Source organism: Hemiscyllium ocellatum, chromosome 4 (genome assembly GCF_020745735.1).
Source record: "Hemiscyllium ocellatum isolate sHemOce1 chromosome 4, sHemOce1.pat.X.cur, whole genome shotgun sequence".
Classification (NCBI taxonomy): Eukaryota; Metazoa; Chordata; class Chondrichthyes; order Orectolobiformes; family Hemiscylliidae; genus Hemiscyllium; species Hemiscyllium ocellatum.
The window spans coordinates 135,320,424-135,339,110 of record NC_083404.1 but is presented as its reverse complement, the minus strand read 5'-3'; the positions used below and the strand labels follow the sequence as shown (position 1 = coordinate 135,339,110).

The window sequence follows — 18,687 nt, the reverse complement described above, 5'->3', positions numbered from 1 at the left end:
CATGCAATTCTGGTCTCCTTCCTATTGGAAAGATGTTGTGAAACTTGAAAGGGTTCAGAAAAGATTTACAAGGCTGTTGCCAGGGTTGGAGGATTTGAGCTACAGGGAGAGGCTGAACAGGCTGAGGCTGTTTTCCTTGGAGCGTCAGAGGCTGAGTGTTGACCTAATAGAGGTTTACAAAATTATGAGGGGCATGGATAGGATAAATAGACAAAGTTGAGTTTAGAACTAGAGGGCATAGGTTTAGGGTGAGAGGGGAAAGATATAAAAGAGACCTAAGGAGCAACTTGTTCTCACAGAGGGTGGCACATGTATGGAATGAGCTGCCAGAGGAAGTGGTGGAGGCTGGTACAATTGCAACATTTAAGAGGCATTTGGATGGGTATATGAATAGGAAGGGTTTGGAGGGATATGGACCGGCTGCTGGCTGGTGGGACTAGATTGGTTTGGGATATCTGTTCGGCATGGACGGGTTGGACCAAAGGGTCTGTTTCCATGCTGTACATCTCTATGACTCTGTCTCGCTGCAGTTAGAGAACCTTGGTGAGACCATCCCTGGAATTTTGCATGCAGTTTTGATCAGCTTATCTGAGAAATGAGGCTCTTGCTATAGTGGGAATGTAATAAAGATTTTTGATTTGGTTTATTATTGCCGCATATACCTAGGTACAGTGAAAAGTTTGCCAAATGGAAGACTTGGATGGGGAAGGGAACTGATGCAAGAGGGGAGATTGAATTGTTTAGGTTTATATTCACTATAGTTGAGAAGAATGAGGGATTTTACATATGAGACCAAATTAGAGAAATTGGGCTTATTCTCCTTGGAGCGGAGAAGATTAAGCAGTGATCCTGTTGGGGTGTTCAGAATTACAAATAATTTTACCAGGGTAAAGAAGGAAGTTCTGTTTCCATGAATGGGTATGTCAGTAACTAGCGGTCACAATTTCAAGATTATCAGCAAGAGAACTAAATAAAATCAGGTGAAACCTCTTTACTCAGGGAGTTGTTGGGATTTGGAATGCACTGCATAGGAAAATAGTGGAGATGGATTTCATAGATTGGTGAGGCTGTTTATTTCACTACCACAGAAAGAAATCAAGTCCAAACCGTTATCTGATTTCAAGAATGAGCTGGGTATTACACTTGGGACTAAAAGAATCAAAGGATGTGGTAGGGAAAGCAGGAGCAGGCTACTGAGTGGGACGATCAGTCATGATCATAATGAACGACTGAGCAGGCTCGAAGCATCATATGGCCTGCTCTTCTATTTTCTGTATTTTTCTCAGAACTTCTGTTGCCTTAAAATTGTATTAAATCTTATTAAAAACGTAATGTCTTTTGATTTTTCATATTGCAGCAACAACATTTGCTCAAGCCCGTGCTGCTGAAATCAATGCCATGATAAAAGCAGTCACACACAAATCTGGTTCTCAGTTTCTGCAGTCATTGCCACCAACAATGCGCAGAAGAGCCATGAGTCATAATATTAAACGTCTCCCAAGAAGGCTTCAAGAAATTGCAAAGAAAGAGGTAAGGTTATATCAATAGAAGCAAATAAAATTACTGATATCTGAAAAGCACTTCTGGATTAAGTGATGCATAAAGACAATAACTCTGCAGTTACTCAATGTTTCTTTTATTTTCTACGGGATGTCAGTATTTATTGCCCAGCTTTTAATTGCATGTTAATTCCTATGTTTGAGTTTTTAGTTTTCATAAAACAAAGATCAATGAAATGAATGGCTTCTCATGTCTGTACTTTATGATTATCAAGATGAGCCCCACTTTCTCGTCTGATATCATTCGCTCTGAAGGTGTATAAATAATCATGAGCTCGCTTGATGATTTAGCAGATGTTATTATTGAGTTGCACATGTTTTTTCTTAAGCAGTTATTAATGTTCCTCCAGCTGGTCTGCTGGCGTTCAACTTTCAGCACATTCTATAAGTGCTAATCGCTTTGCTACTAGATTTCATGTTATCCATGTTAGGTTGATGGAATGAGTTTGTGCCTTCCTTATTCTGATTTCCACTGGGTGAAATTTGGGAAGGCCTTGCCTTACTTATTTTAGAGTCAGAGTTTGTACAGCACGGAAAGAGGCCCTTTGTCTTTGTGCCAGTCGTCAAACATCTGCTTATTCTAATCCATTTTCCAGCAGTTGACTTGCAGTCAACTTGATGTTGCAAGTGCTGATCTAAATAGTTCTTAAATGTCATGAGGAAATTATAATTTGTGTATTAAATTCCAGGTTTTAATTGCATGTAAATTCCTCCAACTGCAGCAGTAGGATATGAACCTGTGTCTCCACATCATTAGTCTGGGCCTCTAGATTAACAGTCCAGTTGCATTGTCACTGTGCCATATCTAACCCTAAATGTACAGAATGAATTTTATTTTTTTGAAATAAACATTTTTAAAATCTGGTTTCTTATTTTATCTTGGTCTGCCTGTACACTCTAAGGATTGCAGCGCTTCAAGAAGACTGCACCAACTTCTCCAGGAATGGAAATTAGGCACTTAGGAATGGCCAAGAAATGCTGACTTAGTCAGAGATAGCCACATCCATGAACAAATAATAAAAAAGCTCCTTTTTTAGAAGTTGAAATGTATTTGCTTTAAAACTATAGTGATAGTTTTAAGAAGCTTTTTATTCAAGTGTTGTTAACAGACAATGGTTTGTGAATTGTGTTGTGTATCAAAGCATCTTTTGTGGGAAAACAAATCTGTAAAAGTCCTAATTCTTACTATCCTCCCCTCTTCTGCAGGTGGAAAAGGTTTCCCAGCTGAAGAAAGAGCAATCAAAGAGTAAATCTCGCAAAGCCCGTCGACGACACGGGAGTCTGTTAATGGAATTTAATCGAAGGCAACGAAAAAACATTTGGCTGGAGACTCACATATGGCATGCAAAAAGATTCCATATGGTCAAAAAGTGGGGATACTGTTTGGGCAATAAACCAACCACTAAAAGTTACAGAGCATGTTATCGTTCTATGACAAAGCAGTGTCTTCTGCAGGTAGCTTAAATAGTACATTTTAGCTCAGTTTCTCTGCTGTATAACTCTGACTAAATAATTTTATGAAGGAGAATTGCATTCAGAACAATAAGATACAAGTTACATTTGCAAAGTTTCTATAACTGAATGCTGCTAACAAATGCAACTTTGGCATGGCACAAAATCAAGAAGGTCATGGTGAATCTCTATAAACACCAGTTTGATTTTAACTGGATTATTGTGTGCAGTACTAAGCACTGTGCTGATAGCAAGGGCCTGCAAATTTTAGATGTGGTGCAGAACAGATTTATGCAATGGTTTCCTGGGTTGAAGGATTTCAGGTAGACCAATAGAATGAAGACCAATGGACAGTTCTTTTTAGAGAAGTGTATGAGTGGAAAGATTTGATGAAAGACTCAGTTGGTTAGGAATAATTCACTCTAGTTTAAAGAATGAGGGGAACATCTCATAGAAACCTATAAAATTCTAACTCAACCAGTCAGGGTAAGTGCAGAAAAGATGTTGCTGATGACTAGGGAGTTCAGGACCAGGGGTCTCGATCTAAGGATTTAGGATTGAGGTGAAGAGAAATGTCTTCACTGAGAGAGTGATGAGTTTGTGGAAATCTCTACCACAAAACAGTTGAGGCCAAAAAAAATTGAATGTTTTGTATAAAAGAATCAAAGGATATGGAGAGAAAGAGGAAACTGGATACTGAATTAGAAGATCAGATATGATCATATTGAAACGTAGAGCAGGCTTAAAGGGCTGAATAGCCTTCTCCTGTTCCTATTGTCTGTTTTTCTATGATATAGGTGTTCAAAATCATGAGGGTTCTCTACAGAGTAAATAGGAAGAAACTTCTACTGGCAAAAGAGTTGAGAACCAGAGGATGTAGATTTAATGTGATTGGCAACACGAGCAAATGATTACAAACAGTCACAGCTTCCAAAAAAAAGGTTAAATAACTAGGTCTCTAGGGAAAGGCCACAGAATGGGGCTAGCTGCTCAGAAGTAAGCAAACGTGAACCAAGTGGGCTGAATTTGTTATGTCACCAATCTAGATTCTTTGCTGAACTTGATATTTAGTATTTAACATTCCTTGCCTCCTCTTCCTTCACCCACCCAAAAAAAAGTTTGTTGAAAAATTATTGTTGTTAGAGAAGTCTGGATCAGTGTTATACGAAAGAACACAATATGGTTAACTAGTTGATTGAATCATTGGATGAAATTTATTGCTTCCTATTTCTCAGCTGATTCTAATTTCTTAATCACTGTAGTTTGTATGGATTGTATTTAATCATACCTTGCCCCGTGGCAAAATGTAAGTTAGTACAGAACACATAGGGAAAATCTGTTTTTATTAATGAGAATCAAAAGCCATAAGAGGGAAGACTTTTTTTTAAAGTATTTCAAAATGTAAGTTAGGCTGCAGGTGAATACTTGAATGGTTTAGTAAATCCTACAGATTTACCTTAGTGACTTTATATATGGGTTTGTTTTGTACTATAATCCAGCAACTCATCCATGCTCCTTCAACAACATCTTCACACCCATAACCTCCAGTCTCTTCCCATGCTAAACAGTATTAGGTGCATTAGTCAGGGGTAAATAAAGGGCAGGGGAATGGGTCTAGCTGGGCTACTCTTTGGAGGGTTGATGTGGACATGTTGGGCTGAAGGGATTCCATACTGTAGGGAATCTAATCTAATTCTAACTTGCTCTGTCTCAAACAGCTGAATAGATTAAGTTATATTTGGATGGAGTCTTCAGTGTGGAATTATTCACAGAATTTCTTGCTTTATGTTGATTTTCATACATTACCATCAAGTGAGTTTTTTAAATCCATGCCATTTAACTAGTGTACATTTAACTTTTAAATCTGAAAATGAAGTTGAGAAGAAAGTAGTTATTGCAGATCAGTATAAATTTGTCCTCTTTTTCATTTTGAAGATAAATGATAAGTTTTTATCTAGAGTGCCTGAAAATAATTGTTTATATATGTACAAATGAATTAGAAGCAGGAGTAGGCCATACAGTCTGTCAGGCATGTTCGATTATTTGGTAAGATCATGGCTGAGCTGTTTATGGCCTCTGCTCTGTTTTTCTGTCAAGCCCAACTTTGTTTGATCCCTGGTCAATCAAGAAATTAATCTAACTCTGCTTTAAAAATATTCTGTGACTGTCTCCACTGTGTTCCACAGACTTGTGACCCAGAGAGAAATGGTTTCTCCTCAGCTTTGCCTTAATAAGGAGACGCTTTATTTTTAAACTGTACCCCGCGTTCTAGTCACTCCCACAGGGGAAACATTCTCTCAACATCCACCACATCAAGTCTCCTGAGGTTATTGTATGTTTCAGCAAGATCATCTCTCTTCCTTTTGAACTGCAGTGGATTCTCTGATCAGCTAATACAGTTATGTTGTTCACTAAATAAAGTCAAAATTCTGCACAGTTCTCCTAGATGTAGTCTCACCAGCATATTCCATTCCTCTTAGAATAACCAACTTTCTATTAGCTGTCCTAATTTGCTGTACCTACACAAACTAACATTTTCATGATTCATAAACCAAGAAAGCCAGATCCATTGTATTTCAGAGCTTTCCACTTCTCTGTTTAAAGAATGTGTTACTTTTCTATTACACTTAAAGTAGGCAAGTTCACATGTCTGCACATTATACTCCATCTGCCAATTTTTTTCCCAACTCAAGTTGTCCATATCCCTTTGCAGACTCTTTGCACCCTCTTCAGAAATTACTTTCCTATCTGTCTTTGTGTCATTAGGACATGTAATAACTTTTAATTCAGCCATACGTGCCAATCCAAAACGATTCATTGAGATTTACTCTGTTTCTTGTGAGATAACTACACCCCCCCAACCGTTCTAACTTGTTACTCCTTACATATTGCTTCTATTTTGTATAGTAACCTTCATGACACCTTGTTAAATGCCTTTTGGAAATCTAAGTACAGCACATTAACCCCTTTATCTGTGCTTAATGTAAGTCAATACAAGCAGAGAGATCCACAGATCGAGAGCAGAACAAAGATGCTATTCATGTCTGTATTGGCCTTCTGAAAGGACAATTCCATTACTCCAAAAACCCTTTCCTTTACTATATAACCATGTAATTATTTTCCCTTTGAAAGCCACAATTGATCTGTTTCTGTCACATTGTTGGCAATACGTTCTTGATCCTAACCGCTTGGTATGAGAATAACAATATTGATGAAAATGATACATTTTGCCAAAACTTTTTGACTTGCTGTCATCCGGGTAATTCACAAAAATATCATTTCAAAGGGAAGACCAATATTTATTCTGCATGAAAAGAGTGTGCTGAATGATTGACAAATGGACAACTGGCAGAGGTATTGCTATGGGGGATGAATCAATGATGATTGAGAGTTTAATGAACGAGATTGGCAGGGTTTGTTATATTTTATACTAGACAGATTGATTTTGGTCAGGGCATTGCCCTGAGAAATGAGCTAGTGCACTGGTGTCATCGATCTTGAATTGAAACAAGCACAGTACGTGCACATGTTCCCAGGATAATACTCTGATCACTCAGTTCTCTTAAAATTGTCATTCTTATAAATTGTCCTGATGAGTGCAAGCTGAAAAGCTTTGATGAAATGTCATTTTTTCAGCAACAATCAAGTCCAATACTTTTTTAAAAAAAGTCTTCCCTCTTATGACTTTTGATTCTCACTAATAAAAACAGATTTTCCCTATGTGTTCTGTGCTGACTACTTATGATGTTGAACATCCCTATCAAATTGCACTCTTATGGGAGTAATCCCACCTTTTCTAGTCAATCCATGTAACTGAATGCTGCCATCCTCAGAGCCATTCTTAACAAAAACCTCTTTGCATCTTCTCCAGTGCCTTCACATCCTTGCATAAGACCTTAAGATCTAACAGCAGAATTAGACTAGTAAACCCATCTAGTTTGCTTTGCCATGATTATGGCTGATGTGTTTCCCAGCCCCATTCTTCCACCTGCTTGCCATGAAGTGTAGTACCCACAAATGGTTATAGTATCTGAATTGAGACCAGAGCAGTGTTTTACTGATTCACCATAAGTTTCTTGTTTTTATCTTCTATGCCTTCATTTAGAAAGTCCAAAATACAGTATGCTTTATGAACAGTTTTCTCATCTTGTTCTGTGACCTCCAAGATTTGTGTATAAATGCACCCAGAGGAGCCTCTGTCCCCATTAAAATTGCATCAGCATATATCATTTTCTGGGAGTTTTTGACCATTGTTTTTCTAAGTCATCTTTCTGTTTTAATTTCTTTCAGGATTTGTCTTACTATTGCTGCCTGGAGCTGAATGGGACAGAGAATAATCTCCTGAAGGCTCTTGCTCGTTTGAGCAGTATAGATGCAGGTATTTTCAATCCAGGATATTTCTATTTTGTTCTGCTATTTTTTGAGATAAGAAACTATGCAATATGCTTCCAAACTTTTGGGCCACACTTTTTGTTAAACACAGCTGCTAGGTGATATATTAATGTGGCAGACACAAAGCAGAGTTTACTGGTACATGTTGCAACGTTGGGATCAGGTCTTTGCTAGGCTATAGAAAGTCATGTTTCATGTTGAGCACAGGAGTTTTTAAACCATTCATTTAACATCTGTCACAGTTCCTGATGTCTAAACTATTACTCTCTATTCCCATCCCCCTTACAGGTCGTTTTACTTTCATGTGCCTTCATTATTGCAAATTCATTGAATGCAATTGTTGAATTGGGGACACTGCTTCTAAAGTACAAACTTTTAAACCGTGTACTGGTTATAACGTGATTCCAGCCCCACTTGTTTAAATGGTGCTGCCACTATACAGTTTTCTTATAACACAGGATTGCACGAGAACGGAACTACTATGTTATAGCAGAACCGACTGTACTGTCCTGAAGGTGCTAATGCGTTTCCCTTATTCAAATTTCTGATGGTGGCCCTTGATGGGTGACTCAACCAAAGGATTATTGCACTTGCTGAAAATGTGTTGCTGGAAAAGCGCAGCAGGTCAGGCCGCACCAAGGAACAGGAGATTCGACGTTTTGGGCGTAAGCCCTTCTTCAGGATACCAGAAGAAGTGCTTATGCCCGAAACGTCGAATCTCCTGTTCCTTGGATGCTGCCTGACCTGCGCTTTTCTAGCAACACATTTTCAGCTCTGATCTCCAGCATCTGCAGACCTCACTTTCTCCTCGATTATTGCACTTGTGCAGGTATTTGTAAAGGTTTGTGACCACTGTCCTCACTTATCTTCATGATCCAAACTTGCAGCTTGGTTTGTCTAATGTATTTTGGTCTGACTTTGAGTTTCTCTGTATCATGTACGTAGACATGACTCTTGGCCAACTGCCTTTAACTCCCACGCCACTGATGCTCAGTAGCAGCAGTGTGTACTAGTGACATGATACATTACAGAAATTTTGCTGAAGATCCTTGGCTGCTTTCAAATCCATAACTACTTCAATCCAGAAAGACAAGGACAGCAGATATATGGAACACCACTACCTACAAGTATCCTGCCAAGCCACTCAACATTGGGAGTTGGAAATATATCTCAGTTTCTTCGCTGAGAGTCAAAATCCTGGAATTTCCTCAGCAGCATTGTGGGTTTGCCTAGAGCACATGGATACATCGGTTTAAGAGTGAAGCTCATCATCCATCTTTTCCAGGGCAACCAGGGCTAGATGATACTGCTGGCCAGCCAGTCATGCCCATGTCCCATGAGAATATAGCAAGGCATTTGTTTTTGTGACTTCATCATCATCCTTGCGTGATTTTCATTTTTACTTTCACCTGTGTAACCATTAGCACAATCCTCTCTTCAATCACTTGATTCAGAACTGGTACACCTTTGTCCACATCCAATCAGCTTATAAAGTTTCTTCTCTCAAATCTTTAATGAGCTTAATCACTGCAGGACTGGATGTACTATCTATCTATTCTAACAAGTTAAGAATTTTTTCTACCTTGAGTCTGAACCCAGTCTCCTGAGCTGCATCAATATTGTTAATCAAATGTTAACGCTGGCCACTAATTGTGCGATGCATTCTTCACAGTTAATGGAGTTATATTTTCCCAGGCACAAGTTAGTGTCCAAATCATATTCCTGAGGCTAAATTATTTCTGGGATGCTATTGAAGCTCCGAGCGTTGTTTTTGGCAGTTAATCAGTGCATAAACTCCGACATCTACTTAAATTATAAGATACTTGATCCCAAGGTTAAATAGGAGAGGGACGTTTAGGGGGTTAGTCCACTTCCACCACATTGTATTTGACAAGCAGTTTGGCTTTAGGGTGGGCAAAACAGTTGTCAAGAATGAGCATAATTTTGCAAGCCAGATGCTACGCAACACTTGTGCAATGACTTCTGGCCTCTGGTACAAAATATTTCTGGATTAGATTAGATTGCCTACAGTGTGAAAACAGGCCCTTCCACACCAACCTTCCGAAGAGCAACCCACCAGATCTATTCCCCTACACCCAACACTACGGGCAATTTAGTATGACCAATTCACCTAACCCGCACATCTTTGGACTGTGGGAGGAAACCGGAGCACCTGGAGGAAACCCACACAGACACTGGGAGAATGTGCGAACTCCACACAGACTTTCCCGAGGCAGGAATTGAACCCGAGTCCCTGGTGCTGTGAGGCAGCATTGCTAACCACTGAGCCACCGTGCCGCCCAAATATCTTGTCAACTGTGGATCTTTACCTCCATTTCTTGTAATATGAGTGTGACTATCTTTAACCACTTTGATTAGAATAGATTCCTTACAGTGTGGAAACGGGCCCTTTGGCCCAACAAGTCCATACCAACCCTCCGAAGAGTAACACACTCTGACTCATTTCCCCTTGACTAATGTACGTAACACTATGGGCAATTTGGCATGGACAATTCACTTGACCTGCACATGTTTGGATTGTGGGAAGGAAACCGGAGCACCCGGAGGAAACCCACGCAGATATAGGGAGAATGTGCAAACTCCACGGCAATAACTTGGTGGTTATCCAATCTTTCTTGTTCTCACTGTATATAACTGGCAATATGTTTTACCTCTGAAGCTCTGGAATTCTCATTTTTGCTATTGATGATGAGCTTGTGAGTAACTGTAACCAAAAAGTGTCTCCCCACCCTTTGGCTCTCAACCTCTTAGACTAAAGTTGTGCAATGCATAAAATGCCAACAGAGATGTTTCATCAGTGTTGGATACCTGCTGTAGAAATTTCAGTGCCAATTAACTGTGCAAATTCTTTGACAAACCCTGGCAGCTGCATCAGTATCTGCACTTTCTTATACCCAACACATAGTGTAGACTAATGCATTTTTATTCTTAAATCTCTGCATCCTTGTGAATAAAACTGTATTAGATATAGTCATACTGCAAGTAAAGTTCTTTGCCGAGTATTTTTGTTCTGATAATTAACATTTCACCAGAAAGACTGAGTCTGTACAGACACCGTGTCACATTTTCAACAGTTCGTTCTTTATTGATAATGATCCTTTATCGTGATTTGCTGCTGTCTTTGAAACAGTTAAATTCCAGGAACTGTGACAGGTGTTAAATAACAGCAATCTCACTTGCTGTGAGATCGTAAATATTGGGAACTGCCTGTGCAACAGTTAAATAGTAGGATCTTTGCTTGCCACGCTATAAATGTGTTGTTCAGAAAACCAGAAGCATTGTGGCTGCTGTGCTCCAAGTTCTTGGCTAACAGAATGCTGAATTAGGTAGATGCAACCTGTAGCCCTCCATAGTGGCCTGATTTTAGCATTAGGAACTTCGAAATGCTTAAAACAATTTGCTTCTGTTTGTTAACCACACTAGTTCACTAAATCCGATCCATACAACTTCTAAGTAATAGGCCAACCTGTTCTGTGTTATTTTTGTTTCAGTGGATTGAAAACTTTTCACCCACTTTAAACAATTTTTGTTTTGCACAAATTAACTTCAAGCTAAATAAATGTAAGTGAGAGTGAGTACTGCAGATGCTGGAGATCTGAGTCAAGATTAGAATGGTGCTGGAAGAGCACAGCAGGTCAGGCAGCATCCGAGGAGCAGGAAAATCGATGTTTCGGGCAAAAACCCTTAATCAGGAATGAGACTGAGACCCTTTGGGTTGGAGAGATAAATGGACGGGGTAGGGCTGAGGGGGAAGATAGCTGAGAATGCAATAAGTGGATAGAGGTAGGGGTGAAGGTGAGAAGGAAGATTGACAGGTCATGAAGACGGTGCTGAGCTGGAAGGTTTGGGACTGGGGTAAGTTAGGGGAGGGGAAAAGTGAAAACTGGTGAAGTCCACATTGATGCCATTGGGTTGAAGGGTTCCCTCCCAGCCCCACCCCTCTCCCATTTATCTCTCAACCCTTGAGGCTCCCAGTCTCATTCCTGATGAAGGGCTTTTGCCCGAAACATCGATTTTCCTGCTCCTCGGATGCTGTCTGACCTGTGCTTTTCCAGCACTACTCTAATCCTGACTCTAAATAAATGTAGTTTCTTTCTCCTGTGCTGCAAATCAGTCAAAATTTGAATATGCTTGGGAAGTTCGCCATTTGAGAAAGTGAATAGATGCGGTCTCTCTTCACTCTATTGAGACACTTCCTTGGCTCTAGTCAGTCTCTGATTCTTCTGTCCTGCCTTAGCGGTCAAGATAGCTTAACAGCTAGAAACCTTTATTCTGTTGATGAAGACTTTTGATTTTGACTTGTCATTTTGGGATGCATGGTAGCTCAGTGTTGGCACTGCTCCCTCTCATTGGCAGAGACCTGGGTTCAATTCTACCCACGGGAAACTGTGGAATTTGCACATTCTCCTTGTGTCTGCATGGGTTTCCTCCCACAGTCCAAAGATGTGCAGGTTAGGATGGATTGGCCAGGTGAAATTCCCCATAGTGTCCAAGGATGTGCAGGCTTGGTGGATTAGCATTGGGGAAATTAGCAGAGTTACAGGGATAGGGTGGGTCGGGGTGAGATGCTGTTTGGAGGGTGGGTGTGGACTCAATGGGCTGAAAAGCCTGCTTCCACACTCTAGTGATTGTGTGATTCTATGTGGCATTTTGTAGAAGGTTAGTAATTTATAACTATCAAAACCATTCAACAAAATTTGAGAATGATGCAAGTAAATTTGTTTGGTTCAACTTATTATGTTGTGATTTTATTATGCCCTTAAATGGTCTAATACATGTTGTTTGCTGATGTGTTATGTGGCACTAAAGGTACAACTTTTGCCTCTGTGGCCTGCCTGTCCGGGAAGTGTCAAGGATCACTGGTTCTTTACAAGGCAGACCAATATCCTGAGAAGCCTCTCGGTCCAGTTACTTTCCTTTGGAGGCCTAAAACACAACCTGATAGCTCTTCAGGAAACAGACAGCTTTGGATTTGGATGCATCCAGCACTTAAAATGGTAACTAAATTTCATTGTGCACAGTTTTCATTCGCATCCTGAATTTACGAGGGCATTAGAGAAAATTGTAACTTGCTGAACATCTGAAATTTGAAAGTTGTAACCAGAAATAATTTTAACTTGAATTGATTAGTATAACTTTGCATATTATGTAAGGAGTATTGTGCTTTCTTTTTCTTTTGTTGCAGCTGTGCCTTCAATTGACTGAATGATGTTCTATAATTTCTTTATATCTTTTTGTTTCATTCCCCTCTCTCAGCGGTCTCACTACAAATCAACCTTTTCAGTCAAACTTTCAGCTCTGAAGAAGAGTCAGATCAGATTCAACTTTAATTCTGTTTCTCTGTCTATGAATGCTGCAAAACCCGCTGAGTTTCTCCAGCACTTTCAGCTTTTTTAAAACCAGTCTTGAGTAGCTTTCCAATGCTAGTTTGAATCAGTGGCAGTATAGAAGGTAACAAATTCAAACCTCTCTCCAGATCTAGATTTCATAATGCTGCACTGAAATATCAGTGTAAATTTTTCTTTTTGTGAGATGTTAAACTGATAGTGTATCTGCATATTCAAATCTATACAACACATTGTGTCATCTGAAAGATAAAATTGCATTTATTTTATGGCATTCAAAAAGTTGCACGTCCTTAAGAGGTGGGAGTTATGGATAAAGAGTTTGTTTTTCTGATCTTCTCCAGACTATAAACTATTAAATTTAAAAGTGCTTGTCAAACTGGGATTCTTTTGAAGGTTGTTTTTGTGTTACACCGGAAGCAGAGAAGAATAGTATCATAGAAATAACCACAGAAGTAAACATATCATTTTGGGCAGGGAAGAGTTAACAAAGTACTTGCATTTTAAGAAAATAGTTGGTGGAAGTAGATCAAAGTAAACTAACTGTAAATAAGACTTTTTGGTGAGGATGTGGTTATTTGCCTTTTCAATTTTGTAAAATATTTGAGCTTTATAATTTTGGCAAAAGTAAGGTGTGTAAACCTTAAAACTAAGGATGTGTTATATCCCAGCATATTCACAGCAGCAATATTTCTAACTAGGTAACAGAGATGAGGAGGATCAGTATCATAAAATGATAAATAGTATGAGAGTTAATTCCCAGTTACTCATATCACAAACCTAGCTAGAATAATTCTTGGTGCATCTCCACCTTCTGTGAACTTGCATCAAACTATTTTGCATAATTGAGTAAAATCCAGAATATGTACTTAAAATTGTGCTTTTCTTTTAAACTTTATAAATTTTTAGGATTTATTGACTGAGCTTCAGTTAGTCTGTCAATGTTTGGATGTCCCTGTACCTGAACCAGCTCCTAATGAATGTAAAACTATAACATATGCACCAGAAAAGCAAACTGAAGTAGTTGGCTCGAAAAGAAAGCAGCAGGATAAAGCTGGAGAGGTGGTCATACCGGAGAAAAAAATAATAGGCAATGGGACCAGAGATCCATCGGCAACAGTGGTTTGGACATCATTAACTAACGGCATTACAATAGAGTGAGTACACTTTTTAAAAAAAAATACAGCCTGAAATTTGCATGTTAGCTATTAATTAGATGGCATTAATGATATCCTGCCAGTAATGTTAACTTGGTGATTAGTGATCCAGTGGCATGGACTGATGTCAGTGAGCATGAGAGTTTAAAATTCACTTAATACATCTAGATTTAGAAAGCTGGTCTTGGTGACAGTGAAATTGAGATTGCTGTATCACCAGAAAGTAATTTGGTCTGTTTATTGCCATATAATTTGATTTTATTATTTTGGGTCCCTAATTCAAACTTCTAAATGAAATTCAAGTTTCCTATGCGTGCGGTTTGGTCACTAGGTTTGTGGAATTGTTTATTATAAGAAATGTCATTGCCAAGTTTGCCTGAGTTGCTCAGATGCTCTACACACACATCCATTGTTCTAATAGGAAAATAACTGAATACTCAGAAACTCACGAATGCTAAAATGCATGGCTGAATTTGCTCTGTAATAGAATTCAGCTTGAGTGCACAATGCAAGCTACACATTACCTTTCTCCTACTATAAGTAAGTTATAAAGTCACCCATTGGGTGATACCTATAAATTCTGATTGTGCCTGAAAAATTAAGCTAGTCAATGTTTCTAAAGCATGATCTTGTATTGAATGGGAGGTTACATTGCAAAAGGTTCTGTAGATAAATTTCTTCTGCTTTGACAAATTGGAAATGTTTGCGCGTATCCAGAAGGTAAAATTGACTTTCTGATCTCTTGTGGTATAAGGTAAATTGAATCGAGAAATGAGAATTGAAAGACGAGTTTTCCAGTCCATTGTTTTACTCAGTTCCTGAAATTGCTTGTTTTATTCATGAGCTCAGGCCAGAAGCATATTGAATGTATCTTGGCTGTCTGGTCTCATTGCATGAAAATATAGAATTCAAACGCTGGATCAGGGTCTTGTCTTGTCCCTGGTATTGGTTATCTTGCTGGCTTTTCGATTTATCCTTGCTGGTGATGCTTCTGTTAATGCTCACCTGTTAAAAGCAGTAATACTTAGCTGTGCATTTCAGTTTAGGTGAATTACTGTCGATTTTATTTCATGTTAGATTAGCAACAGTACTTAAGTCTTTACTGACCTTTCTCCGGCTTCCTTTGCTCTCCTTCAAATAAATACTTTGCTTGCATTTTTACATTTAAAAATGCCACAAAGAGTAAAATGTTAAAAGGCATTTAAACTGGGCATCTAAAATAATACCAAACATGAGGGATACATGTGAAGAGAAGAGTAATTACACATTACAACTGTGAGCATACTTCATTGCCTGTAAAAGCAGGAAGCCTTTATTATGATTAAATGCAAGTTTATTTATTTTTTTCTATTGAGACAGTGGTGAAGTGGTGATGTCACTGGTCTTGTAATTCAGAAACTGAAGCTGATGATTTGGCAGCACTGGTTAAAATATCTCTGTGGCATTTGGTAGAATTTAAATTCAAGTAAACAAATCTGGAAAACAGGGCTACAGTTTATTTCAACCCCACTTTGCCAACCATAAAGTCCCAATCTGTTTTCCTCTTTGCCTTTCCAAAGTGCACTTGCTTTCTCATTATCAGTAAGTCTTTGTTACCAATGTCTTCTGTTTGAGCCAACTCACATGTTTTGTTGTCTTTGGCACTTAGTGTTTCAAATAAAAGTAGTAATTTTGTTTAAATATATGAAGGGGCACTCACCCTTTAAAACCAATGTGCATACTGCAGCTTAGGACAGCATATGTTTTGGTTCCTGCTGTCAAGCAATGGCTGACCATGGTGATCAAAGAAAGCTTAACTTTCAAGAACGAGAACGGAAGTGCAGAGCATTGTTGGAAGAACATGTAAGCTGAATTCAACGTCAGACGTTATACATTGGCCTGATGAAGAATGCTGAAAAATTAGGTCATAGCATGAGAGTGGAGAGTAGAATATGAAGACAAAAAGAACTGACTTGCAAAATATCTTGGATTGGAGCAGGCACTCTTTGCATGGTATAGCAATAATTAAAATTCACCCAAGAACAACCAGAAGAAAAGATTTTTGTAGAGAAAGCTGAAAGCTTGCAGTGGGAAATTGAGAAGCAAATTTGGAAGGAGATCAGTTATCTGTAAGGATAATTGGGTGGTAGTCGTAGAGAATTTTAACTTGCCAAACATAGAATGGGACTGCCTTTGAGTTAAGGGATTGGATGGCGACGAATTTAAGTTTGTACAAGAAAATGTTCTTATTTAGTGGATGTGCCTACTAGAGAAGGAGCAAAACTTTACCTTCTCTTGAGAAATAAGGCAGGGCAAGTGACTGAGTTTCAATGGGGCAGTACTTGGGGACAAGTGATCATAATTCTCTTGGTTTTAAAGCAGTTATGGAAAAGGATAGACCAGATCAAAATGTTAAATCTCTAAATTAGAGAAAGGCCAATTTTGATAGTATTAGGGTAGAACTTTCAAAAGGTGGGTTTAAACTAGCTTAGCAGGGGGATTGGAACCTGTGATGTAGTTCCAGTGCACAGGAGGATGTGAGTAGGGAGGGCATGGACAGGATTTTACAATCACAGGAGTGTGCTGGCAGTCAGCAAGCTGCTTTGAAGTGTATCTACTTCAACACTAGGAGTATCCGGAATGAGGTAAGTGAGCTTGCAGCATGGATAGGTACCTGGGACTTTGATTTGTAGCCATTTCGGAGATATGGATAGACCAGGGTCAGGAATGGATGTTAGATTAGATTATTTACAGTGTGGAAACAGGCCCTTCGGCCCAACAAGTCCACACCGACCCGCCGAAGCGCAACCCACCCGTACCCCTACATTTACCCCTTACCTAACACTACGGGCAATTTAGCATGGCCAATTCACCTGACCCGCACATCTTTGGACTGTGGGAGGAAACCGGAGCACTCAGAGGAAACCCACGCAGACACGGGGAGAACGTGCAAACTCCACACAGTTAGTCACCTGAGTCAGGAATTGAACCCAGGTCTCAGGCGCTGTGAGACAGCAGTGCTAACCACTGTGCCACCCGTGTTGCCGGTTCCAGGGTTTAGATCTATCATTAAGATCTGGGAAGGTGGTAAAAGAGGGGGAGTTGTGGCTTTATTAGTCAAGGACGTGTAACGGTGGCTGAAAGAACTTTTGACGAGGACTTGTCTATTGAGATGGTATGGGTTGAGGTGAGAAACCGGAGAGGAGAGGTCACACCACTGGGAGTTTTTTATAGGCCTCTGCAAAATTCCAAGAATGTGGAGGAGAGGATTGGTAAAACAATCCTGGGTAGGAGTGAAAAGAACAGAGTGGTCATTATGGGGGCTTTTAACTTCCCCAACATTGACTGGAAATATTAGAGCTCTAGTACGTGAGGTGGATCAACTTTTGTCCAATGTGTGCGAGGATTTCCTGACACAATATGTCAAAGGGCCAACGAGAGGGGAGGCTACACTGGCTCTGGTATTTAGTAATGAGCCAGGCCAAGTGTTTGATTTAGTGGTAGGTGAGCACTTTGGAGAGAGTGACCATAATTTGGTTATGTTTAACTTAGCGAGGGATTGGGGCAGTTATGTGCCATAGGGCAAGAGTTATCGATGGGGGAAGGGCAATTATAATGCGATTAGGCAAGACGCAGGAGGCATAGAATGTGGTAGCAAAATGCAACGGATGGGGACAATCGAAATGTGGAGCTGGTTTAAGGAATAGATATTGTGTCCTTGATAAGTATGTCCTTGTCAGGCAAGGGAGGAAGTGATAAGGGAACTGTGCTTTACTAAAGAAATTGCATCTCTTGTAAAGTGATAGAGGGAGGCTTATGTGATGTTGAGACAAGATGGTTCGGATGAGGTAATGGAGAGCTAAAGATTAGTTAGGAAGGATTTAGAGAGTTAAGAAGAGCAAGGGAATACTTGAGCAGTCTTTAGCAGGTAGAATAAAGGAGAAGCCTAAAGCTTTCGATAGGTATGTGAGCAATAAAAGGATGACGGGGGTAGGAATAGGGCCAGTCAAAGATAAGTGGGAAGTTGTATGTGGACACTGTAGAAATCGGTGAGGTGCTAAACCAATATTTCTCATCTGTTTTCACTCAGGAAAAGTAGAATATCGTAAAGAAGACGACTGAGGTACAGGTTATTAAAGGATTGAGGTTAGTAAAGAGGGGAGGAGTTATCAATTCTAGAATGTGTGAAAGTAGATAAGTCCCCTGGGCCAGAAGGGATTTATCTGAGGATTCTCTGGGAAGCTAGGGAGGAGATGGCGGAGTCTTTAGCCTTGATCTTTGAGTCGTCATTGTCTACAGGTTTAGTACCAGAGGACTGGAGGGTTGCAACAGTTGTGCCCTTGTTCAAGAAGGGCAGCACAGATGACCCAGATAATTATAGACCAGTGAGCCTTGCGTCTGTTGGGTTTTGGAAAGGATTATAAGGGATAGGATTTATAATCATCTAGCAAACAACAATTTGATTAGAGATAGTCAACATGGTTTCATCAAGGGCAGGTCGTGTTTCACAAACCTCATTGAATTTTTTGAGAGGGTGACCAAGCATGTAGGGCAATTGACGTGGTGTACATGGTCTTCAGTAAAGCCTTTGATAAGTTCCACATTTGGCTTTTGGAGAAAATGCGGAGTCATGGGATTGAGGGTGATTTAGCAATTTGGATTAGAAAATGGCTTTCTGGAAAATAATCAGTCTGGAGTCTGGTTACTAGTGGTGTGCCGCAAGGATCTGGTTTTGGACCACTGCTGTTTGTCATTTTTATAAATGACTTGGAAGCAGGCATA

At 39.6% G+C, this 18,687-nt stretch overlaps 1 protein-coding gene across 2 annotated transcripts in view; it reads left to right on the top strand.

Moving 5' to 3' along the window:
• pop1 (POP1 homolog, ribonuclease P/MRP subunit) overlaps positions 1–18,687 on the top strand; it is a 59,587-nt gene that overhangs the window by 13,930 nt on the left and 26,970 nt on the right. For both annotated transcript variants that reach the window (XM_060824523.1, XM_060824524.1), the window contains exons 4-8: positions 1,358–1,530; positions 2,766–3,014; positions 7,302–7,389; positions 12,234–12,421; positions 13,679–13,926. In XM_060824523.1, coding sequence (XP_060680506.1) covers positions 1,358–1,530; positions 2,766–3,014; positions 7,302–7,389; positions 12,234–12,421; positions 13,679–13,926 — 946 coding nt within the window. The remainder of the gene's footprint in view (positions 1–1,357; positions 1,531–2,765; positions 3,015–7,301; positions 7,390–12,233; positions 12,422–13,678; positions 13,927–18,687) is intronic.